We start from the raw sequence: 25,449 nt of genomic DNA on the forward strand, positions 1-25,449 counted from the left end.
TCTGGGGAACTTTGAGCAGCCAACAGCCATTTAAACAATCAGGCATTTTCTCCTAAATAAAGAAAAGCTAAAACTAAAATACCTCAATAATACAATACAATACAATACAATACATGCTGATTTATATAGCGCTTTCACAACAGCGGCAGCTGTAACAAAGCGCTTTACAAAACAGTTAACATAAAGTAAAATAATAAATACAACACATAACATAAAACACGGACAGTCGTGCAGTCCTAACCACTTTTCCATCACACGCTTTGTTGTTTGAAGCGGTTTGAGATGAAAGAGGAGAGAATCAAAGTGTCCTTTAACCAGTGGATCAAAAAACACAAGAAGAAACACGAACGTCAAATCATTCAAATTTATATTTATATTGTTAGGTGACCCCCAAAATGTGAAGATTATTTCAGCTTATGTGAAATATGTTTGTTGCAAACGAATAAATATAGCCTTACTCCTAAAAATGTATGACGCACCACACACACACAAAGTTGGGGAAACGTTCAACTCCTGACTAGGTTGCCCGCGAGATGGCGCTGTAGGACTTTGGGGACAGGGAAGAGCGATGGAAGCACAAAATGATGCACGCGGATATTGTCGTTTTTTCGTCACACCTATCGCCCCATAGACCCACGTGACTAGAACGTAGCACTCCACAGCCCTGACAGGTGTTTTTCCCCCAGAGTTATGCGGAACTTGTAAGTCTCGATCGGCGTGTGTTTGTTCCTTTGTTGAGGAGTCAGCCCACTCGAGATTCAAAGCAGAGGAAGGCGGATGTCAAGTGTTCAAACAAGCAGAACTACAACAAGTGCACTCATCATGGACGCAACGGCAGTGTCCTCTCGTTCGTCTCGAGCCCTCCTTTAAGACCTCCTGTTGGCTTCGTTCTTTCCCTTTTGATATTCAACCTCTCTAGTGGCAGGGATGAAGTTTTACGGCCGTATCCAGCTCCGAATCGGGGAAGCGTTGGACCTGAAACCGACCACTTTCTCCCGGCGCCACTCCAGGATTTTCATGAAGAACGCCTCGACGAACATGGACCCATACATTGTCCTTAAAGTGGACGATGTCAAAGTGGGTCAAACTCACACCAAACAAAAAACCAACTCTCCGACCTACAATGAGGACTTTTTCTTCCCCGTGCAAGACGGACAACACGTCGAGCTGGCTGTTTTCCACGAAACCCCTATCGGATACGACGACTTTGTGGCGAATTGCACCATCCGCTTTGTGGACCTCATCACGAAAGCCAACACTGACAAGTTCGACGAGGGATGGGTGAGTAAACGAAAAAGGGGGTCACAACTGGGGGCCAACTACAATGACAGCGCTCCACTAAGACCGGAAAATCCTCATTTGGATCTGAGGTCATTTGTGGCTCCATCACCTGCTGCAAATTCATTATTATTCACGAATTGTTTACAGATAAAATGAAGAGTATGCCAATGAAGCATTCTTTGTTCCATCCATGAGTTAACTATTGTCCTCTCGTCAATGTATTCGTGGTTCGTATGAACGAATTTTAATACTCATAGATTTAAAAACAAACAAACAAATCGTCCTTTGAGTTAGTGAAAAGCTTAGCGAGTATCTGTTCTTGTGCTCACTCCAAAGTATTGCTTTTCTGGTATCCTGTGTTATCTTTGTGCCAAAGAGCTATGTTAAAGTGAGTCGAGAAGGTTCTTCAAGGCACAAGTAGTGCTTTGCTTTCATCTTTTGGCATTCCCGGTACTAAAGAACGAGTTTGGATAGTTTATTTGACAAAAGGTGCTTTGCCACCATCTTATGACATTTATAGACAATATAAACCTTTCAAAGCAACGTTACAAGGTTTCCCCAAAATCTCAGTCTTTCAATTGCTCAGTCTGTTTGAAATGGCCACTTTAACCTCAGTACAACACAAAAGAATTTGGGAAATTGGATGCCAGTTGTATTCAGAAAATGGAGCTGACAGCACATGAGGATGATGAAACATCCGATTACTATGTTCCAGTTTTTCTTTGTATATAAAAATGTTTTATCTTGACCAGCATACTGCCTTGCATGTTAGCCAAAGGTGCAATCCTGGTGGATTCATCCTTGTAGAAAATAAAAGCAAGTTGCCATGACTACTTCGGTAACTTCCGGCAGAAGTTGCTTCTTTCTTCAGTGGCCACGGCAAATGTATTGTATTAGTAACTGTATTTTATGTTCATTTATGTTGCTACCTCTTCGCCAGGACTCCATTGAAAAAATCTCAATGGGATATTCCCTGGTTAAATAAAGATGGGAAACAAAATTAAAAGTTAAGCCATTTTCGACTAACAAGAATAACTTGTACCTAGTTATTAAGCGAACATTTCGTCGAAAGCAGAGGGGATTCCACTGCCATTTCTGAATGCAGCCTTTAATCAGCTACTTGGTTATGATCACAAAAAGACAAAAAAACGGACAAAAATAAATTTGTAGTTCTTAACACGAAGAATGATGCATTTTGTTTGTATCACAAACACAACTCGTGTGTTTTTTTTACATTGGGTAAAATTTTATTTTCTATAAAAATTGGACCTCAGTGTACAGTCTTGAAAAAAAAGGAACCTCACTTTTGATCTCTTTATTTCTGCAGGGATATCAGATTTATGTCCTAATGCTATCAGAGATTTTGAGAACCACTGCAATGATCAACTTCAGCCTCAACAAAATGATAGAATGTTAATTTTCAGGATTTCAATCCTTTGCATTGCGGATTAATTTGTTGAACAATTTTTTATGACAAGAAAACTCAGCAAAAAAATTTTTTTTCCATATAAAAGGTAATAGAGGGATGATGTTTTGATTGTTAATAGAGGTTTGTAAAGAATATGTGAAAGCCTAACCCTACTATTTATTAAATGGAAATCTTGTGTAGAGGTGGTTTTTATGTGTGTGGGGCGGGGGGGGGGTGTGGGGGGGGCTAGGGGGTAAAAAAACCCCCGAAATAATTCAAGTACTAAAATTGGAATTTAAAAATCCTAAAAAGTATGCAATGTTGGATAGTTTTGCGTAAGAGTAATTCCTGTCCTGAAGTTCTTTAAGTGATTAAACAGAAAAAAACATGGGTCTTTGTCCTTAGGGTAGAGTAAAAAAAACCCAAACAAAACTATAAATATACACAATTTACGTGTGTGTGTGTGTGTGTGTGTGTGTGTGTGTGTGTATGTGTGTATATATTAGAGTTGTCAAACGATTAAAATATTTAATCTAATTAAAAATGCAACTGTCATAATTAACTCAAATGGACTAAAAAATTAATCGTGATTACTCACACATTTTTTATCGTTTCTGAATTTCCTTTTACATTTTTTGTCCTATTTTTCACCCATTTTAATGCTCTCATCAACATGGAATCATGATTCAGTTTTCTATGTCCCAAATGCAAATTTTTACTGAAATAACAAATTTGATTTTCAATTTTACATGAACATTTTTCACAGTTAATCACACATAATCTCACACAATATTACTGTCCATCAACAACAGTGAAAACAATATTTTGTCACACAACAGCTGCTTTAACAGCTTTTTTTTTATAAAATCAAAACAGAGCAATATAACATTATAAAGTGCACATCTAAGGTAAACTAGTACTCAGCCTATAGTAGATTTAAACCATGGTTACATACTTCGTTTTTCTCAAGTTCACTGTGAACACAGCAGTCTGTTTCTGTATGTTTGTTGAAGAATAACGAGACACCGGACACCAGTGTTCATTATGTGCCGCTATATTCAAACCTGCCCGCCGTACAAAAAAGCGCACGCACTTCTCCCGTGCTGCTGGGGCAAAACATTCTGAAAGGGGAGGGGGGGTCACTCCCCCTAACACAGTCAGGCTATGTTGATTGTGTTGGTCCTTCTTGTGCGGAAGTCTCTCTACAGTTTTTGTGTAGACCTCATTTCGAATGACAACACTGGAGACGTTTTATTTTCGCTAGGTCGCTACCACTGTCAGACAAACACAGAGAAGCTCCACCCGCTCTATTTATATGGACGCAGAACACTGTAACCTTCCACACAAAGTAGTTCCAAACAAGTAACATCCGCTTGTGACGCTTGCTGCGTTAATCTCGCGAGAAAAAAATAAATCCCGTTAAAATTCATTTAAATTAATGCCAATAAAAACGCGCTAAACTGACAGCTCTAATATATATATACATGTACAGTATGTTTAATATATATTACACACACACATATGTATGTGTGTGTGTGTGTGTGTGTGTATATATACACCCCCCCCCCCCAAAAAAAAATATTGCATGAGGGTTTGACATTGTTGACTCATACCTAAATAAAGAGAATTTAGCCACACCCGACGGACCTGTCATGAAGATGGATTTTTATATATTTTTTTTAATACATGCTTCTCTGGTCATTTCCTTGTTGGTCATTAGTCATGTTTTTTTCAAGCTACATACATCAGCATCGACTTCTTAACAATGTTTGTGTAATGAATTGAAGCTATAAGACTGACGTATTGATGTACTGTGTCGCAATAAATGCCATTTCTGGTAAACTCAGATACGACTGTGTCGGCACTGATCCCACCCTTCTTCATCATCAACTCAGAAACCACAAACACATCTTGTAAATGTCACTTTGACACACACCCACCGCTGGTGGGGGCGAAGTGAGAAGTGTGTGTGTTCTCTCTGTGAGCACGTGTTAACACGTTTCAGCGCCAGCCCAGATGCATAAAATCTGTCCTGGACTCACCAAATATTTTTAGCGACTCGACCAAGTCCAACTGTGTTTTTGATCCCTGAAAATTAACGCCCTCTTTCAAATGAAAGTCAAAGTTGAGATAATCAAAATGGGCACCTGATTGGTTAACCTGACCGCAATGGAGACACAGCAAACCCTGCCACGGCGACGCATTCATGGTCATTCTTTAGCTTCGTGTTCATCGCTGTGTTGTAGTCTCCTCTCACTGCTTGGGGCAGTTTGCTCCACCCCAATCTCCTCCTCGTCTCTACCCTGAGGTCGACCACAAAAGCAACATTGTTTTTGACATTTTGTTGTTGATTAATAAAGCAAAGGGTTCTGTGACATTTGATAAGAGTGTTGAACTTAATGACATTTCTCAAATTTTTTGGTCAGGAAAATATTTTTCTGTCTTATTCTAAATTTTTGATCTCATCTGGACTTGGACTTAGACTTGGACTCGAAGCTTGAGACTCGGACCTGACTTTGATTTGGAGCTTGATGACTCGGACCTGACTTTGATTTGGAGCTTGATGACTCGGACCTGACTTTGATTTGGAGCTTGATGACTCGAACTTGACTTGACTACAGTTGCAACGTTTGGTAATTTTGATAAAAATCTGTTTGTTTTCTGCCTTTTCTTATTCTCTGCTTCCCTAGAGTAGATCCGCTTCATTTTCCTAATTTCCTCACAACACACCAGCAATTTTGTTTTGCTAATTGCCACCTTCTTCCTCAGTCAAGTCTATACAATTGGAAGTGGGGCACTCAAGAGAATCATGATAAGTTGGCCATTTTTATGTGGGATATTTTTTTTTTACTGTGGAAATTAGGACCAAAACAATTATGATTACGAGGGATGGGCAATTACCGATATCGGGTATCAGTATTGGGCTGATTCAAGGCATCGAGTACTCATGAAAGCTGCCAACACCAGCCACTGATACTTAAAGGTCCCATATATCTGACTTTCAGTAAGTCCTCCTTGCGAGCAGTCATTGCTATACTGCAGCAGTTAGAAACGTGGGCAACAAAGAATTAAAGTTTTTTTGGTAATGATTTGTCATTCTGTTAATTAAAATGTGATATTTTAAAAATACTGGTGTATCGGTGAATAATCATTGGTGAAAAAAGTGGTTTATTTCACAGTTTTTAGAAGACACTAGGAGTCCCTGGATATTTGGGGAGCCGGGACATTCTTGTTTGCCTAATGATAAATCCGCACCTTTCTTTGATCCAACAAATAAAAGCTTCAATATGATGATCAATATGTGTGATGCAAAAGTGAGTGCAGATCGTAAGATTCTTGTGAACGTCTGATGAAAGTTGTGTGTGTGTGTATATATATATATATATATATGTATACTGTATATAAATATGTACAGTATATATAATTTTTACATTTGTTTAGTCTCTCTGAGCTGCTGTTTGCATCTCTGTGTCGTATTACACAAAATGATGCTCCCTGAGTCGTGCCAGGGTGTGTGGTTCAATTTCACATAGCTGTCTTCTTCAGACATCAAACTAGTTCAGACCAAATCAACGGCAATTTGATTGCTTGCAGCCAAATAGTGCACTCTATTTTGCTTAAGATGCTTCAATATATAATTGATCAGAACAACATTTTTTTTTGCCATTCAATAATGGTTAAAGCACTGCACACACATCCAGAAATGGCAAAATAAATGTGTTGGTTCATAAGCTTTGACCTTTACAGAGTTAAAATTAATCCACCACACAGGTGAACAGACATATTGAAGATGATAATGTGCAAGGATAAAGAGGAATATCGCAATGGTCTCTCTCTAATCTTCTGGCATCTTTGCAGAGTCTCTTCAACTTTTTTCGCATGTGGCCAGTCCGCACGCCCCACTGGTGTGTTCACGTTGCACACAAAACACAAAGCGCTTCTATTTAGGGCAGGAAAGCAAAATATGTGCCCATATTCAAGTTGTTATCGCCATGACATTTAGACCTGACTTTTTTCCCGCCCACTTAATGCGACTTTGCACCTCATTGCGGTGAATGCTGCTTGTTCGACTGAAATGGCCATCTGCTTTAAAAAAAAAGAGAGAGAATACTTAAGAAGATGTTAAGCCTTTAGATGACACAACCCCCCCCCCCCATCTGCAACTTTAGATAGCATAAAAACTTCTCCAATATTGTTGGGCTGCTGGTGTCAGATTCTGAACCAAACCGAATAATGTTTTGGATTCCAGAAATGCAGACAAAGTGCAATAACGAAAATATTTATTACAGATAAGCGCACCGACAAAGTACAAACTGAAATTGCTGGCCACAAGGAGCCAGGAAAAACAAAAAGCACTTACAAAGGCAAGGTCCAGGAGATCACTGCTAATATACAAACGAAATATCACAAATCCAATAAGGCAAAACCAAAGCTTAAGATCCATAAAAAGGAGTCATGAAAATACTTTCAAAGCTCAATGACAAAACAAGAGCGACTATGAAATCTATTAAGTGGTCTAGAATACAACAATTGAAGCACAACAGCGAGCAAGGTCAATAATCCGACAACAGTTTGGCAGTCCTGAAATCCATGTCAGGTTTGATTTGTAAAGGCAGAACAGGTGCGACAGCTGGGGGGGGGGGGCGGGGGGGACGCCCTTCACTCCAGCCGAGACTGAAAACAAAACAGAAAGACAGACACGACAGATGGATATTGAAAGCAAATATGAAGTTACCAAAGACTAATACTGTCGATCACAAGTCAGGGGACGTGGTGAATGAAACACTTTTAAATTCTTTCAAATTAGATGACAAAGATGAGTCTCGATCAGGGCCTGCCAATCAAGTGCGACATTACACAACCGTTTACATCAACTTTTGTGAGCCGCCCACTTCCAAAACTTGCCTGACACGAAATTTACAATTTGAGTTTGTCATTATGGGGACTCACTTTTACTTTCAGACTCGGGACTGCTTGAGAGCAAATGATAGCTCGCCTAGTCTTCATGCTAACGTTGGGATTGGCTCGACTGCTGAGGGGCGGCCAAAATCGGGGTTGAAAAGTGGGCTTGATCAGACATTACGACACCTGAAAAGTGAAAAATGTCTCAATTTTCAGCAGCCCCAGATGTATTTTGGACAGCTGAAACCGTAAACGCTTTTCCAGGCCTTCATGTGTTGCTTGTTTTTTTTTTTCTTTTTTTTTTTTTTTTAATTGCCTTCATTTTACTTTTCATTCTTTGAAAAGCAAGCTTTGTTAGCTTTATATCCGGCCAGTGACTTGGATTTCGAGGATTAGAGAATTTAATAAATTCTAAAGGAAGTTGTAATGAATGCCTAAGCAAAGAGCTGCAGGGAGGAAACTCCCAACTTGGGTGATGCCCGTGCGCACCACACGTCAGGCGACGCTTCCCTGCAATTCATTTTCACAGTCTTAAAACGTACGACTGTACTTCCAATGGTGTGTCTTTGTCCAAAGCTTGAAGCCAAGGCTTCCTCACCCTCATTTTCATGGTTTTCTTTAAACTCTATTGTGGTGCTGGATGAAATCAAAAATGATGAAAATCTCTGTTCTAATCCTTTGCGTGTCATGTGTTTGTGAGACATCGCTTAACACCTGCGGCACAGGCCTCCGCAACCAGCGCAACCTGCCTGACCCGCTTTTTTTTTCTGTCAAGGTTTTTAAATTCCTAACACATTAGGAACTAGTATGCATTTAACACATACAGGAACTCAACTGTCTCTTAATCACACCTTTCGAATTTTTATTTTCCTGATGAATATTTAAGCTTTTCGTGCGCCCCATAATAACCTGAGAACACGGTAAGCCGTCCACTGTGGTAACCACTGCCCCTGAAAGGGTGAAACATACCTTGTAAAGTACATCACACATTGATTTTGATTTGTCATCTTGCGTTCTGTTTCTTATTATGCCTGAGTTGGAAGATAAAGTGCTGTGGTTTATATCTAAATTGGCATTTCCGCGCAAAATGTTTTGCATCTCTGTCTGCAGAAGGACTTGGAGCCCGAAGGCCGCATTTACGTCCTTATTAAGCTGAACGGATCCTTCATAGATGGTGAGGTCACTGCAATGCCATGTCTTGTCATCTCCTCCAAGAAAATGTTGGTTTCACTTCTTCTTTGACTCTGTTCTAAATAATAGGTAGCTAGTCTTTGAGTATCAACCCTTTCATGGACCCTGTAACCTGATAACCTGTCCACTCTAGTAACCGCTGTCCCTGAAAGGGGTTAATTAGAATGCACACGTTAGCACAATTTGCTACAGTATGTGCATGCAGATGCCCGTGTTTCAATGTCAAAGCAAACCTAATCCAGACTGCACATTTGGACTCAAATTTCAATTCAGAATACTGCTCCTCTGCGCTTCGTATAGGACAGTGTTTACAACCTTTATTCAGCCAATTCACGGATTTTACCTCGTCGTCACGGCACGCCGCCAAACATAAGTCTCTCAAAAAGTATACGCACTAAAATAACAATGATGTTCTCTCATTGGCATGCTCGGTTTGACACCTGGGCCTGTTCGACCGAACACAAAGCTATTCTGTTGTCTGAACGAACTCAGACTGATGGACAGGTTACACTATACCTTCTGCCATTTAGTGGAAAACCTGTCGCTCTATTTTGCTGTCACCAGAAGATGAACACAAAGACATTATTTGCAGTAAATAAGAATTTTGGAACCAAATGGGTGAAATTGGACAATCGATGACGAGGCACAGGTTGGGAGTCGTTGCCTTCGAATGTTCCTGTGTCATAATAGACTTGACAACAGGCTCGTATGCAAATTAGACAATGGTTGTTTTAGCGTGACGCGACTCGTTTGGTAAGTATCAAATCATTTGTATCAAAGATGGATATGAAATGTGATCTTATGCGGTGATGTGAACTTCCTTCCTGGTTTGTTAATTGATTGTGTGCTTGTGTTTTTTTTTTTTTAACAGATGAGGCCATCGTGATGCCGGTAAACCACAAGAAGTTTAGCAGGAAGCGTCAGGGGGCCGTGAGACGGAAAGTCCACCAGGTTAACGGGCACAAGTTCATGTCCACTTTTCTTCGCCAGCCCACCTTCTGTTTTCACTGCAAAGAATTCATCTGGTGAGCAAGTCGGCCGAGCCCAGGTCACCGCTGCTTGCATAGATTTGAAACTTAATTAGTTTCGGTCATGATTTTTGTTCCAGGGGTGTTTTTGGAAAGCAGGGCTACCAGTGCCAAGGTGAACGTATCTTCTTCCCCTCCTTACTGTGGAGCTTTGCTTCCGATTTTGACTTTTTTGTTTTTCCACCCCCATCTAGTGTGTACATGTGTGGTTCACAAGCGATGCCACAAACAAGTTGTCACTGTGTGTCCACGCATGAAGGGGTCAGAGGTACCATCACTTCCCTATGTCTTTTGTAGTACTTGATTGTAGAGCTTGACTGATATGGAGTTTTAGAGGTTGATGTCGAGGCCAAATACAGATTTATCGTCCGGTTAATTAAAAAATCTGTCATTTTTCCCACATGCATTTCAATGGGTGTCAATTATACACGGATTTTCGCTATTCATGGGCCCTCCTAGTCCCTGTTCCTTGCAAAGAGTTTATAAATATCTTGTTTCAAAAATAATAATAATAACCTTCCCTTTTCAGTTCCCCCAATGCATTGCGTGGCGCTATACATTTAATTACCAGTTGTTGAATGTGTGTCATATTTAGCACATTTATGTTGCCCTGTTTTGAAGTTCATGATTATTCTTTATTTATTGATTTAGTAACAATGCGTGACTTTCGGTTGTGCATGACATCCTTGCTCACCTAAGCGCTACTTGAAAAAAAAAAAAAAGATTGCGTTTCATTGATGAACACATTTCATGAATATATATATATATATTGAAAGTTCAAGTCAAGTCAACTGTATTTATAGAGCACTTTTCAAACGCTGCATACAAAGTGCTATACATGGAGCAATTTAACATGCACAATAAACAGTATTTCATTTCATAACAGGTCATTGTATAGATTGATGCGTCATAAATAAGGAAACCGGTATAACTTGTGTACAACTGCTGTAAAGGGTTCGAGTAGATGACGGTAAAAACAAAGGGCAAACATCGACCATGTGGCCGATGATTTTGGCCGATGTTGTAAGGGCCATAATCAGCCTATTTAATCGGCCTGCCATTGAATAGGTCATATCCGACTTGAGTCTCTTGGTACTGGAAAGTACATGAACCACATCGTAGATGCCACACACTCTGACACACCTCTTTAATTTGTCAAGGTGGCTTGAGAGATGCAACACAACCCGATTTAAACCCCATTTACGACACCTATCCGCTGTTCTATATTTTGAGCGATAGACTACTTTATTGCTTCTTGTTTACTATCTGTTCAAGTTTCACATTTTTTTGTGACTATATTTAATGCAGCACTGTGGAAGCAGCTCTTAAACGTCACACTGTGTCACTTTTGCAGTACGTCAGCTCAGGCTTCAGCATCAACATTCCTCACCAGTTCCATATTCACAACTACAAGTCACCCACTTTCTGTAACCACTGTGGATCGCTCCTATGGGGATTTGTCCGGCAGGGCCTACACTGCAAGAGTAAGACGCCCAAAATCAAGATTTAGGCAGTAGTTTCTCACTCTGCTCCTGTCCACAAGTATATCATATCATTTTGTGTTCTGTGATTTCTCATTCCAGTCTGTAAACTCAATGTTCACCATCGATGTGAAGGCAACGTTGCACAGAACTGCGGCGTCAACACCGTGCAGCTGGCCAATACGCTGGCAGAGATGGGTATACATGCCGCCGAGCTCTCCGAAAGAAACACCTCAAGAGTATGAGAATTTTTGACAACACAAATTCTGCTTCACCGTGGTTGTTCTTCCACCAATATTTTTCTCTTCCTTTTTGCCTTTACAGTTTGGTTCAGGTAAAACCAAGATGCCCTCTGAAAGGAAGAGGAGTGTGAAAAGTCAGCCAGAGATGCCTCAATATGGAATCTCAGACTTCACATTTCTTCAAGTGCTAGGCAAGGGGAGCTTCGGCAAGGTGGGAAAGACTTCCAGGGGGGTGGCCGGAAATGTGGTGTCCAATAATGACTTAATGGCCTTTCAGGTTCAAAACTAAATAAATACATTTTAAAAAATGCATGTGTGTGACGTCTCTGCAGGTGCTGCTTGCCAGACTCAACAACAGAGATCGGGTTTTTGCAGTCAAGGTGCTGAAAAAAGACATCATCTTGCAGGACGATGACGTGGAGTGTACCATGACTGAAAAGAGGGTGCTGACACTGGCCAGCGTTCACCCGTACCTCACTCGGCTCTACTGCTGCTTCCAGACACAGGTCAGTGGAGACCCAAGACACACACATACTGTGCATGTCTGTTTACGCTAACCTCTTATGGTTGAATGTACAGGTGAATAAAAGACACAGAAATTCTGGAAGACTAAAATATGTTTTGTAGGTGTTTGTGTAATAGCTGTGGTTTGATGTATTGCTTTTGTTATTTATTGGGTGTATTGCTGTTGTAGTTTGTGGTTCTGTGGTTGTTTTTGTCTATTTGGTTCAGGTTGGCGCAAATGTGTTTTAGTATTTATCAATATTTGCTAAGTTTATCATGTATTGTTGCTTGCTTGTACACCTTTTATTGCCCATTACAATTATCGTTGTTGTTTTAAAATACGCAAGAACTTCTACAGTATTCAGCAAGAATGACTATGAGTGTCCTTTTTATCCGTACTATTTGCATTTCACTAAAACGTAGCGTTACTAGACTTTCATTGGCACGTTCCAACCTTTGCAACATGACCACAGTTTTTATTCCCCCAGTCCAGAATTGCATTACATTAGTTGTTCAGCAGAGGGCAGCAGAGGAGACGGTATACTTGGCTCTTTTTCCACCCCTGGCAATCTTAATCTTCTTTTCAATGTTTGAGCTTCAACTGTCCTACTTCACTCAGGTTTAAAATAGAGCAGCGCGAAGACCAGCATTAACAACGAGGCCTCTCCCTTGAACCTATTAACGGTGCGGTCAAGTGACTTTTGTTCCACCACGTCATGTATTGTTTTAAACCAACACTGGAAAGTTTGCTGTGTGTGTTCAAGTGAAATTTGAAGAACATGACAGGAAATTGTGGTGGGAAGTAACATCTGCCTCCTCCAGTTTTTAAACTTTTCTTTTCTTTTTTTTTTTTGACGGTTGTCGCTCGTTAGTAAGGGAGCTCATCAAGATCAAGACGCCAAAATGTGATACAGCACCAATATGCCCGCTAATGACACATTGTGTGTGTGTGAAGTGCGTTTACATCATGCAACCACTGTAAAAATAAAGTTTTAAGAACAAGAGACAACTGAAAAAAAGTTGGTCCAATGCATTATTAAATGTAGAACTGCAGACCACTCCGGTTTTCAGCAGTGCACTCCTTTTGCTGCCTGTCTGACCAAACTAATGAAGCGTTACAGCCAGTCCCGTGAATCACATCCTTGTATTTCAGCGCTACGTACCTACCAAAGCCTGTAATGAGAAAGAAAGATTTATGGATTTGATCAATATTTTTCCACCCCACTAACTTCAAACCACATTTAGTCCTCCAGCAAGCCATTACAGCCGCGTGAAGTGTATGAGGTGCCCGCCATGTCCTTGAAGTGAGCTTGGCCTCGAGACAAGTCATGACTGATAACACGAGCGTTTCTCTGGGGCCACTGGGTCTGCAACTATAAGTGTATGTACACAAATATGTTATATCCTCATCTCATATCCAGGACCGTCTGTTCTTCGTGATGGAGTTTGTCAATGGTGGGGATCTGATGTTCCACATTCAGAAGTCCAGAAGATTTGATGAGTTCCGGGCATGTTTCTACACCGCGGAGATCACCTCGGCTCTCATGTTCCTGCATGACAAAGGCATCATCTATCGGTATGAATGACACACACACACACACACTCACACACACAAAACAATTCCACATACATCCATAAAACTTATAGGAATGACTAAATGGAAACGAATAGGAATGAGCAAATACACAGCGACAGGGAATACATAATTATTCTGCGAACGAATATTCCCAGAATGTTGATGAATAACCCACATGCAGTTTTTTTTTTACTTTGTACAACACAGTGCCTTGTCTTCTGTTACATCCATGCATCCATTTTCTAATCCGCCTATCCTCACAAGGGCATGCTGGAGCCTATCCCAGGTGTCGTTGGGCAGTAGGCGGGGGACACCCTGAACCAGTTGCCAGCCAATCGCAGGGCACATATAGACAAACGAGCATTTTCGGTCATAATCACACCCAGGGACAATTTGGAGTGTCCAATCAACCTGCTTTGCATGTTTTTGGAATGTGGGAGGAAATTGGAATACCCGGAGAAAACCCACACAAGCACCGTGAGAACATGTAAACTCCACACAGGAAGGCCGGAGCCAGAATCGAACACTGCACATCTGCGCTGAGAGCCGGACGTGCTAACCAGTCACCCACCGGGCCTCCCTTCTCTTATGTAAATTCCGACTCTTACATCTTTCAATTTTGTGCTCTTGAAATATCTTTCTGTAAATTAATTTGGGGTAAAAATCACCCCTGATGCATGTTACTGTGTGGGGGTCATATTGAGCTTACCCTCAGCCTCCTCTTTGTTTTCCATGTACTCACTGAATATGGTCAACCCCACCCAACACTTGCTGAGGGCTCCATGCCACGACTTGATGATGAAGGGCATCATGTACTCTGTCAAACCTGAGTTATATTTATCAGGCTAATGTGTCCCGTGTCAGCCATAAGTGCATGTTATAGCATGCCTGTTGGTTGCAGAGGGCTCACACAATATTGCATGCTACAACCGCAATAACACACATCAAGCAGGATAAGAAGAACACTCGAGCACTATCGGTCTATGATGTTGTGTCATGTGAAGTTTCTCTCGTAACTGCTGTAGCTTCAGCTATTGTATTCTCTTGGATGATAGGAATCCTGTTTGTGGTTTTTCTTGCAAATACTGAACTCAACTGAAACAGTTTACAATGTTCCAACGCTTTAAACTGCTGCTTAGTGACGGAGGGAAAAAAAACTCACCGTCTGGAAAGAAAAAGCTCAGTTTCTGTGTCATGTTCTTAGTCACTGTTGTTTGGAAATTTGGTTATTTAGTGCAGCTTCATGTTGGATCTTGCAAGCTGAAAAAAAAAGCCAGATCAATCTCAGCTAGCTCGGTCTGGTAACTGGAAGTCTTTTCGTTCAATTTACATGTAACTTTCAAATAATCAATTAGGTTGCTTTTTGCGCAGTGAGCATATCGTGCCGTTTCCTGGCGAGTGTTTATTGCACTTCAACAGTTCTTAATCTTCCTTTAAGTGCACTGCATCAGACAGAGAACAGAGAGAATATCGTAGCAGAACCTACATACCTACATACATCAGTTATTTGTAACACCTTTCTGTATGATGCACTCCAGTTCTATCACTCATAAAAATATTGAGAATTTCACAAAAGAACAATGTTAAATCAATACTTCTCTCACAGTGTCAATCAAAAACGAAGCATTGTTCTCTTGTAATGGGACTTCTTGACAGCTTTGTTCACTGACGTTTTCACCTTACAAAATGCTGCTGACCCCAGGATAGTTCAATTCTGCAGAAATCTATGTGTAAGTAAGTTATGTGCAGTAAAATTCTAACGCTGTTTATCAAGCTTTTCTATAATTTATAGCACAGTGCATGACACTTTATTTGATCATTCTCCAATGGGGCAATCGGTCAACAGAATGTTCCTTTCCTCTTCTTCGCTGTCTGTATGCCGCTCATACGCATGACAAATGTTTCTCTCACATGACAATTGGCCCTCAAACAATCTTTCCTCCCCCCTACAGATTTTGACTAATTGTCTGGATCTTGATCACTGGCTGGCTTGCAGCCACTCGCTCGCAACCCATTGATCTATCTCCAGGAGAAAGATGATCATGTCACAATGCAATTACTGTGATTTTCAATTGTCAGTTTGTTTGTGTTGCCTTTCAGGGATCTCAAGCTGGATAATGTTCTCCTTGACAAGGACGGCCACTGTAAACTGGCAGACTTTGGCATGTGTAAAGAAGGCATATTTGAAGGCATCGGAGCGAGAACCTTCTGCGGTACTCCTGATTACATTGCCCCAGAGGTCAGTTCAGACTTATCAAACTTTTTAAACGACAGAAAGGCAGACATGCTTGATGCCTTCTTATAACCCACATGCGCTCATATGGTCATATGGAAGGCCCCTCCCCGTTCCCAGCACAGACAGACTCCCTCGTGACTAACTGGAAGCCAGCAAACCTTGGCTTGGAGTCACATTTTCAACACTGCTGGAGTTCATATCTATTTGGTGGAATTTTCCTTAACCTAAGCATGTTTGGCCTTCATGACAAGAGAATATTCTTGCCTGGCCCATTACCCTAAAATGTCATGCATTAAAAAACAAACAAAAGAAACACTTGAAACATGAAAAAATGCTTACTAGAAGATCTGACATGAAAAATAGTCATGTTGCTGGGCCACAATACATTGTGTGCCCATGACAAAGGAGTGTTTGGTCGTTTTATAGCTACTGGAAGAACTTCAAGACAAAGTCCACATTCAAAACATTGTGAGGGCACTGAGACTGAGCTGCTAGGATATTGACCTTTCGAGCCTATTCTTACAATTGTTCGCCACAAACCAGCACAATCTACTCATGCCTGAGACTCTTATCACTCTTCTATTACGTAGATGCACCGACCAAAAATCCACTGACAAGAAATTTGTTGTTAATTTTGCCTATGGTCAATCAACTCAGTTTATCCAAATGCCCATTTGTTGATTTTTTTCTCACTCTGCAAGTATGTACATTATTGAGCATAATGCAATACTGTATGATCAGCATGTCATCGGCACCAGCATGTTACCGTACTTGGGTATGGTGGTCACCATTGTCACCATTTGAAAAGACTAATACTACTACTACTACTCCAACAACACTCGTTTCCTCATTTAAGGAGTTCGCCGGTTGCCTATGAACTGTGTGCAAAACAAACAAGGGTTTATGAATATGTACTATGTGCATGAAACCTAATGTAGTAACTCAACTCATTACCTCACTGATGCCAGGAACATCCTGTTTCCCGTGTGTTGATAAGCGGCTTGAAAATGTAATTACCGGTACAGTAAAATGTAATTACTAAGAAAAGGTGTTGAATAAGTTCCTTTGCCACTTCTGGCAAATTGCACACACAAACACATACGCACAAAAGCAATGGCGAGGGATCCATTTAATAGTTCCACATCACAAGAATAGACCAAACATCCCACTGCTGGACCTCATGTAGTTCACATTTCCTGGAAGACTCCCTTGGCCGTGATCATGAATGTTGTCTGCCGACATGTGGCATTGTTTCACAGATCCTTCAGGAAATGGTGTACGGCGCCTCTGTTGATTGGTGGGCGCTCGGAGTGCTACTGTACGAGATGCTGCAAGGCCACGCGCCCTTTGAGGCCGAAAATGAAGATGACCTCTTTGAGGCCATCCTCCATGAAGAGATTGCTTATGCCGCTTGGCTCAGTGTCGAGTCCGTGAATATCCTCAAAGCTGTGAGTCTCTCTATTTACTGTTTATATTCTTTAAAAAGGAACATTGACTTAATTCGGGATGTGAGTCACTTTCCGTCCTTGGCAGCCATGAAATCTGCTCCGATTGCATCTGTTGGACTTGGATGTTTTTTCCACGCTGAACTAATGATAGAGAAAATCCATTTCTCACTTGGTTTGTGTCCCCCATCGCGCAGAAAAAGACATTAAGCCCCGATCATTAACAAAATGATCAATTTGCCACATTCCTAAGTAGCTCTTGCAGAACCAGAATCGAAATGGGCTACGTTCTGCTTTGTTTGGTTGATTATTTGTCACGCTTCAGACTGACTGAGACACTCACTGCAGGCTTACAAACGCTTTTCCGGCCAGCTGTTTGGACCACTTTTTGCATAACTATATTAAGCCATGGTCCAATGCCCTGTCTCAGCGAACTGGCTATAAATACAACAACGTGGGCACGTCCCCTGTCATTGGCTGTGCTGCTTCACTAACCCATGTTGTTACGCCAACATGCTTGACGAAGCTAAGCTAAGCTAAGCTCATTTGTGTGTCACATGTTACATGAAAGGTCCTCGAAGTGTGAGCGGATTTTGAACGTGCTGCTCCATTTATAATGACAGACGATCGCCGCAAGGTTCTCCTTGTTTCCGTGAACAGGTTCAAACAGTTCCTGTTATTCTATTGGATCTATGAGGGGTACTGCTGATATTTACAGGATAAGTTTGTGATAAAAACTCACTTTATTCAAGTAACTGGAAGTTCTTTTTTTAACTAGCATGAAGATGTGCTGGAGAGAATATTATCTATGCAGCATCTTCATGGAATCCACAATCTAAAAATGACTTAATTCGGTTCATATTTGGAACTATCAGTTACTTTACATCAGGTGTCACCAACATTTTTGAGGGTGAGAGCAACTTCATGTGTACCGATTGTGTGAAGGGCTACCAAATTGATACACGTCTGAAATAACATATTTGTCCAAAATACCTTCAATAATATGAGGATGTGTTATTTTTAATACTTGATGATTTAAATTGTCAGACTTTGATCGTGTTTCGAAATGTCTCACAGTACTGCCAATGTTTGCATTTTTAAATCATAATTTCTACTAGCAAATCACAATGTCCAGGCACTGGCGGGCTACTCAAGTGGTCTTCACGGGCTACCTGGTGCCCGCGGGCACCATGTTGGTGACCACTGCTTTACATGGATTTTTGAATCAAAATAAAACATTTGCATTTACTTTGGAAAACAGTGATCAACATTTTTGCCTGTTTTCTGACATGTTACAGAGCAAACCTGTCACTATCCTAATGAATTAGTGCATTCATTTTCCGCACTGTTAATTTGAAAGAGTCTTCTATTTTTGAATAAAGGGTTGGAAATGGAAACATGTTTTTTTTTAAAATCCGATTCATTGACTTATCAACAAAATCATCGACAGATTAATTGATTATTAAATTGTTGATCGTTAGTTGCAGGCAGCCCTATTCTAGATTCATGAGAGGGCATGAGAGCTCTCCGTTGAAAGCCACTAAGCCGATTGATTTGGGAAGTCTTCTTCATCTGTCTAGTGACTTGGTGTTTATCTCGTGGCTGTCACCGGGGAGTGAAAGGCTCATTTGTTTTGTTGGCCAAGTCTAAATGTCATTGCCAGCCTTAAGATGTGCACCTTGTCCCCAAAATACATTTGCTTATTCGCTCTCTTGCTGAAGGCGAGTCAAAACACATTTGTCTTTCATTTTTGGCCACACCCCGGAGCAGCTGTCAGAGCTGGACCCGTGATTTACGCTTTGATTGTTTCTTTGTGTACAACACCAGGAAGCTGGAACGGTTGCACTACTGTTAAAACAAGCTGAACTTTTCTCAACTGGTGCGTTGCGTGTTGTGCCAAGAAAAAGAAATCTGGGTGTGTTTTTGTGAGTTCGGAGGTGAGGCCTTACTTACTGAATGTCGACTTGCATGGGCTTCAGTTCACCCTCTGAAATCGATGTGCTGAATCTCTGAATAATCTCGCGCCACCTTACCTCTCTGAGCTCATCCGCCCCTCCACACCTGCCCAGCGCCTCAGGTCTGTGGACCAGACATTATTAGAAGTACCAAGAACTAAACTGAGGCTCACAGGGGATCGAGCTTTTTCTGTTGCTGGTCCCTCTCTCTGGAATGACCTCCCACTGAACATTCGGCAAGCCTCCTCGCTGCCCATCTTCAAAACCCTCCTCAAAACTCACTTGTATTCTTTGGCATTCAACTCAGCATGACTTAGATTTGTTCTTGATTTTACTGTTTTGTGCTTTCTACCGCCTTTATTACCGATTTGTCTTACTGTTTATTGTGCATGTTAAATTGCTCCATGTACAGCACTTTCTATGCAGCGATGGCTGTTTGAAAGTGCTCTATAAATACTGTTGACTTGACTTGACTTGCTGTAGTGAGGGAGAGATACTTTCTCATAATGTCGTCGATCGATCACAATTTCAAGTTCCCTTTTCTTTATGACGTCGTACAGGGGTGTCAAATTCATTTTTGTCGTTGGCCACGTTGTCGCCACTATTTCCCTTGGAGGGCCGTTATGACTGTTAAACCATATGAATAAGTCAACTTCTGTAATGAGGGGTTTGGTAACAAGCAAATGCTAACAATATCTCTCTTATTTTGGTCCAGATTTTAGCAATTCGCATAGAAGTTGACATGTTTGATTTGCTTTCGCGGGCCACAAAGAATGATGTTTCGGGCCATATCTGGCCCCCGGGCCTTGTGTTTGACACTCATTAGCTAGTATCATTTAGTGGGATGACACGTTTTTTTTTCCAAGTTCATCTCCATTTCTTCAATCCATAGCTCCTGACCAAAAACCCACTCCAGCGCCTGGGTTGTGTGCCATCGGAGGGTGGCGAAATTGCTGTGACCAGCCATGCCTTTTTCAGAAACATTGACTGGGAGATGCTGAATCGTAGAGCCATCGAGCCACCTTTCAAGCCCAAGATCGTACGCCACACATCCTCCTCTATAAATACCAAGCAGATGCGATGCAGTCTTTGTGATCATCTCATCTCGACATATACCTTTTGTCTCTCTCAGAAAACACCAGAAGACGTCAACAACTTTGACCCGGACTTTACGAGAGAAGAGCCCACCCTCACGCCAATCGATGACTCCTCTCTGTCCTCCAACAATCAGGATGAGTTTGAAGACTTTTCATACACTTCACCCGAAATGCTGGAAAACTAAGAGCGTCTGTGCTGATTTGCTAATCAGCCTGTGCTCTCTGTCTATGTCCAAGATGGTCTATGTCCAAGACAGTTTACAGTATGACTCTGTTACATTCCCCACAGGCATGAGAGCGTAAAATAGATTGGAGTCAGTCAGACACGGGACACGCTTCTCAAATGACATTTTGCTTGGACTGACTACAATATGTCGTGATGGACTTGAACATTTTTTTTTTGGCCAAACTTTATGTATGTAGTTTTCTACCGTTGGAATAGCTCATATTATGGTTGACTTGGTACTTCATCTCTTTTTTTACTTCCAGCAATTTACTGAATGACAAACTGGCTGAGTGTGTAGAATCATTTATTTCCTGTGACACACACCACCCTGGGGGCGATTTTTTTTTCCCCCCACTAAGCCACTCCCACTAGATAAATAAAAATAAAATCTTGTATTGAAGAATGAAGCTTAAAGTTGGCACTCTATACGGTGCAAGTGGGAAGATATTATGTTGTTAAATGTAGACTGAGACAGTATTTGTTTTTGTTTTTCTTATCAGTCACAGTCTAGCGAACTCATGTCACCCCTCCAAACTCTACCGATCATGTTGAGGATGATGCAAGATTTCATTTGTGGTAAAAGCTCATGTGAGTCATTCTACAACCTCTGAACTTTTAAAAATGTTGACATACATTCGTATATTCACTCAGGATGAATGCTAGTGATATTATTGAACTCGTCGGCAACTACTGAATTATTTCTTATTTTTCTTGTCGCTTTACGGTTGCAGTCATTTATTTGTGGCTCCTACCCGTTCTCAGTTTCATTCCTCCCATAAAAAAGAAGAAAAAAGTGGTATTTGGCATCCATTCAGTATCTGGGAGCCCACTGTAGGCCCTTTTACAAACCTGTAAATTAGAACTCCTTTGTACAGTCCTAGACTAAAGCAACAGGCTAATCATCGGGGGTGTTGACTGGGAACTAGTGAAGAATAAACAGGAAACACTATGTCATTACCGTCACTTTTGATCCAAACCGGAAGACATGACAGGGGTGAATGATGCCTTTGCGTGGTGCCTTGAAGAGCATAGGCTCCTTTATAGGCGATACAAAAATCAACTTTTTAAACAAAAAAGAAAGAGTCTTTCTTCTTCAATGGCAGAATCTTAAACAATTCTGCTACCCCATGATGAAACTGCCGCCGATGTGGAATGTACCTCCCTTAAGAGCACAACTGTACTTCCTGTTAGCTTGAAGGAGGAAGCCTGCATTTGTTTATCTTCGACCCCCTACTATGTGGCAATTGTCTGACAACTTACCTGTTTATTCGGAGCGGAGTGAAACTGTTCACAAGTGACCACATTTTGCACCACTTACTATATAATAAAGAAATACCCATTAGCACACAATGAGGTTTAACTATCTCAGAATCGACGCTCTTCATTGACACTTATTGACCTTAACTCAGCAAGATCTACTCGTTTTAAATGCTGTAACTTTCAAGCTACAATGTTGGTTTTCTGAGATTGGCCATAAAAATCAATTTTATCCAAGGTGTCATGTCTTGGTCCGAAGGCCTCGACAGCCTACTAATATTCAGGACATTGTGTTGTGCCCATGATGGTGAATACAGGGTAGTTGAATGAATGAAACCCAAGATGAAATGGCCTGGTGGTTTGTTTAGCCATTAAGGCGGCCCAGTTTGGCAGCTTTCCTCAGGTAATGTAGAAATGGGAGGAGAGATTTAAGAGCCTTGTCTCAAATGTCATTACTGAGATGAACTCATGGCTGCCAGCATGTCTGTGTGTACCATTTGATTGAATTAGGGCAGCCCCACGTGCATTGCCCCCTACAAATAGAGACTGGAACAAAAAAAAAGAAACCTCTTGTAGAAATACAAGAGGTCCACAGATGAGGCACTTGAGAGCGCCAAGCAAAGACTCACAGCTTTAGCTTTACATGAGAGAGGTCGAGGCCAGGAGAGTAAACATTATGTTCTCTGATAACTCAGCTAAGGTCTCCTATGAGGCTGTGGAACACCACTCTGGGGGCCAGCTCAAAGCCAGTTGCACAGGTAAATATGCTCTGAGGCACATTTTTTACATTTTTCATGTTTTTTTCCATCACTTATCTCACGTTTTCCTAATATGTTCAGTGTTTTCATTCCTTTTGCGAAGGTATTGGACGGGTCCATGTTTTACGAACAACAGAAAGATCCTTCTTCAAACCTGACTTAATTATGTGGAACAACCTCCGTAAGCATTTACCCTATGTGTTTGAAAAACAAATTGTCAAACCTGTCTCAAATCCTCTATGCAGAATTATTTGGAACACGATGTAGAGAAGGTTTTTTTTTTTGTTTCAAAACTTTCAAATTAAGAAAATGACTCCACTAATTAATGACTTTTCACACGGCTTGCATTTTGTTACCAAGTTGGGAAATCTAAAAAAGGTGAAATAATCAATATAGAAAATATTTTATTTTAAAACCAAAGAAAGAACATTTTTGTATTGAACTGCACTCATTAAAAAAAAAAATCAGGGCTACAGTATTGGAAAAATTCTAACAATTGCAGGACATATTCAGTGTTAGCCTAGTCAGGTAAGGACCTTTTAATGAGTAAACCATTTGTTTTGCAATCATTGACATGCATACCATAGCCAGTGAGTAGTTTTTGGTGTGGTCAAACATGTAAAAATAAATCCTGAACACTTACGACTATACATGGAGCACAGCAATCTGCTGCTCTATTTTCCCACAGTCAGAAAGGGATGCAAGGTTAAAGGGGAGGCAGGGGCGCCTGTCTTCCTTTTCCTGATCCACAACAAAGCATTTAAAGGCAATATGTGAAAAACATCCTAGAAAAAACACAGTGGGTTTAAAACCAGGGGTCACCAATCTTTTTAGAAACTGAAAACTACTTCTTGGGCAATGATTAATGCAAAGAGATGCCAGTTGTATATGCATTTTGAAAATAAATTGGCTAAAATGATTCAGGGATAAATTATCTCATTGTACCTTTGGTCATATGCTACGATACGGACCTTTGAACTACATCGTGATGCCTTGAGATATAAGCAAAATACACATTTTGGGAGATATGAGCTTTTTTTTTTTAGATATTTATTGCTTTGAAAAGCAAGCACAAATTATAGATGCAGGCAGTAAACACAACCAAACGACTCATGTCACAACAAGCAGCGGTTTGGCAGTTCGAGAATGACTTTCAAAAACACAACATTGCCTGAAAAAAGGCTATTTAATGTGCAAAACATGGACACATACCACAAAACAATACTAACGGGTCTATAGTTCTTATTTGTTGTGAAAAACGACCAATATTACTTCAGCTGACTGAGTCATAAAACTCTTCTTCATGTGTCGCTCTCCATAATCACACTGCCCCCAAGTGGCCAAGGAAGGCACAGCAGGGGGAACACCAAAATGTCTACTGAAGTGTAAAATGTAGCAAAAACCGTTTAATTCTTCACATTTTATTGAATTATTTTGCTGTATGTTTTCATAAAATACAGCACTTTGGCGTGTTATTTATCCTCATTAAAACACATTTTAAATTTGTGTACCGAGTTTGAGGTTTGTTTGCTTTTTTTTTAATTATTTTTTTTAAACAACCATGGAAAAGGCAACATGAAAAACTTATGAATCATTCGAGAATTGGATGATAATTTAAGCACCAACAACTTCGAGAAATTGGATAAGAGATATTTTGTCTTATTCCATATTTTTCTGTTTGGCGCAAAACATTATTGCTGAATAAATGATTTGCAATTAAATAAAGTTGTAGTGGGCGGCCCGGTAGTCCAGTGGTTAGCACGTCGGCTTCACAGTGCAGAGGTACCGGGTTCGATTCCAGCTCCGGCCTCCCTGTGTGGAGTTTGCATGTTCTCCCCGGGCCTGCGTGGGTTTTCTCCGGGTGCTCCGGTTTCCTCCCACATTCCAAAAATATGCATGGCAGGCTGATTGAACTCTAAATTGTCCCTAGGTGTGAGTGTGAGCGTGGATGGTTGTTCGTCTATGTGTGCCCTGCGATTGGCTGGCAACCGATTCAGGGTGTCCCCCGCCTACTGCCCGGAGACGGCTGGAATGGGCTCCAGCACCCCCCGCGACCCTAGTGAGGATCAAGCGGTACAGAAGATGAATGAATGAATGAATAAAGTTGTAGTTGAATAAAAATTAACTTTGTGTAATGCTGTATTTAAATTAAAATAGTAGGGTTGCAAATCAATGCGGATGTTTTGGAGAATACATACTAGCTGTGTGAGCTGCTACATGTGTACTCACTGGTCAAGAGCAAATTTTAACTACAATGGATCCCACATACAGTACTTGCGGATTCACATATTTGCATATTTGTTTCAATATTATTTGTTTTTTGGGGGGAGTTGACCCCCGTTCTTTTTAATGCCTGTTGGAGATTTATCCCCCCCCCCAACAACTTGTAGTGAGGGGTTGTTGTTGTTGTTGTCACTTTTCCTTTCCTCTGCAATGGATTCAACGATTTTAGTAACAAGATTGCAGGTACGTTCATCCATTTTCTAGCGCTTATCCGGGGCCGGGTCACGGGGGTAGCAACCTTAGCAGGGAAGCCCAGACTTCCCTCTCCCCAGCCACTTCTTCCAGCTCTTCCCGTATCCTGAGGCATTCCCAGGCCAGCTGGGAGGCATAATCTCTCTAGCGTGTTCTGGGTCATCCCTGGGGCCTCCTGCTGGTGGGACTGTGACATGTAAAAGTGGGTAGTTGCCAAAAGCATTGATATAAAAGGTGTTTAATGACAATAAACGGCAGTGAGCACAGAGTCCGACTCCATGCATTTTATTGAACACAACAGGGACATGCCCGGAACACCTCAGCAGGACACCTAGCGTCTAGGAGGCATCCTAATCAGATGCCCGAGCCACCTCATCTGGCTCCTCT

The 25,449-nt window shown here is 41.1% G+C and overlaps 1 protein-coding gene across 6 annotated transcripts; it reads left to right on the plus strand.

The window, feature by feature from the left end:
* The first annotated feature begins 619 nt into the window (after window positions 1–619).
* Window positions 620–24,093, plus strand: prkcha (protein kinase C, eta, a). Of its 6 annotated transcripts, none has more exons than XM_052085964.1 (16): window positions 620–1,281; window positions 8,702–8,765; window positions 9,654–9,807; window positions 9,891–9,925; window positions 10,005–10,078; window positions 11,165–11,294; window positions 11,394–11,530; window positions 11,616–11,744; window positions 11,866–12,039; window positions 13,459–13,613; window positions 15,714–15,852; window positions 17,109–17,297; window positions 20,142–20,288; window positions 20,382–22,587; window positions 22,669–22,768; window positions 23,925–24,093. In XM_052085964.1, exons 1-14 carry the CDS (start codon window positions 928–930, stop codon window positions 20,529–20,531), a joined length of 2,031 nt encoding a protein of 676 aa, XP_051941924.1. In that variant the 5' UTR covers window positions 620–927; the 3' UTR covers window positions 20,532–22,587; window positions 22,669–22,768; window positions 23,925–24,093. The 6 variants fall into 6 exon arrangements, with proteins under 6 accessions (XP_051941924.1, XP_051941923.1, XP_051941922.1 ...); XM_052085963.1 differs by having other exon boundaries at window positions 22,691–22,768; XM_052085962.1 differs by having other exon boundaries at window positions 20,382–21,160; window positions 22,525–22,587; window positions 22,669–24,093.
* The last annotated feature ends 1,356 nt before the right edge of the window (window positions 24,094–25,449 follow it).

This window comes from Hippocampus zosterae, chromosome 14, assembly GCF_025434085.1.
Source record: "Hippocampus zosterae strain Florida chromosome 14, ASM2543408v3, whole genome shotgun sequence".
Classification (NCBI taxonomy): domain Eukaryota; kingdom Metazoa; phylum Chordata; class Actinopteri; order Syngnathiformes; family Syngnathidae; genus Hippocampus; species Hippocampus zosterae.

Excerpts from the sequence above, each read along its gene's own strand:
- prkcha (XM_052085961.1), top strand. The coding sequence starts at position 928 with ATGAAGTTTTACGGCCGTATCCAGCTCCGAATCGGGGAAGCGTTGGAC. Across the intron at positions 9,808-9,890 it reads CACTGCAAAGAATTCATCTG|GGGTGTTTTTGGAAAGCAGG; the intron begins GTGAGCAAGTCG and ends TTTTTGTTCCAG. Across the intron at positions 11,295-11,393 it reads GCAGGGCCTACACTGCAAGA|TCTGTAAACTCAATGTTCAC; the intron begins GTAAGACGCCCA and ends TTCTCATTCCAG.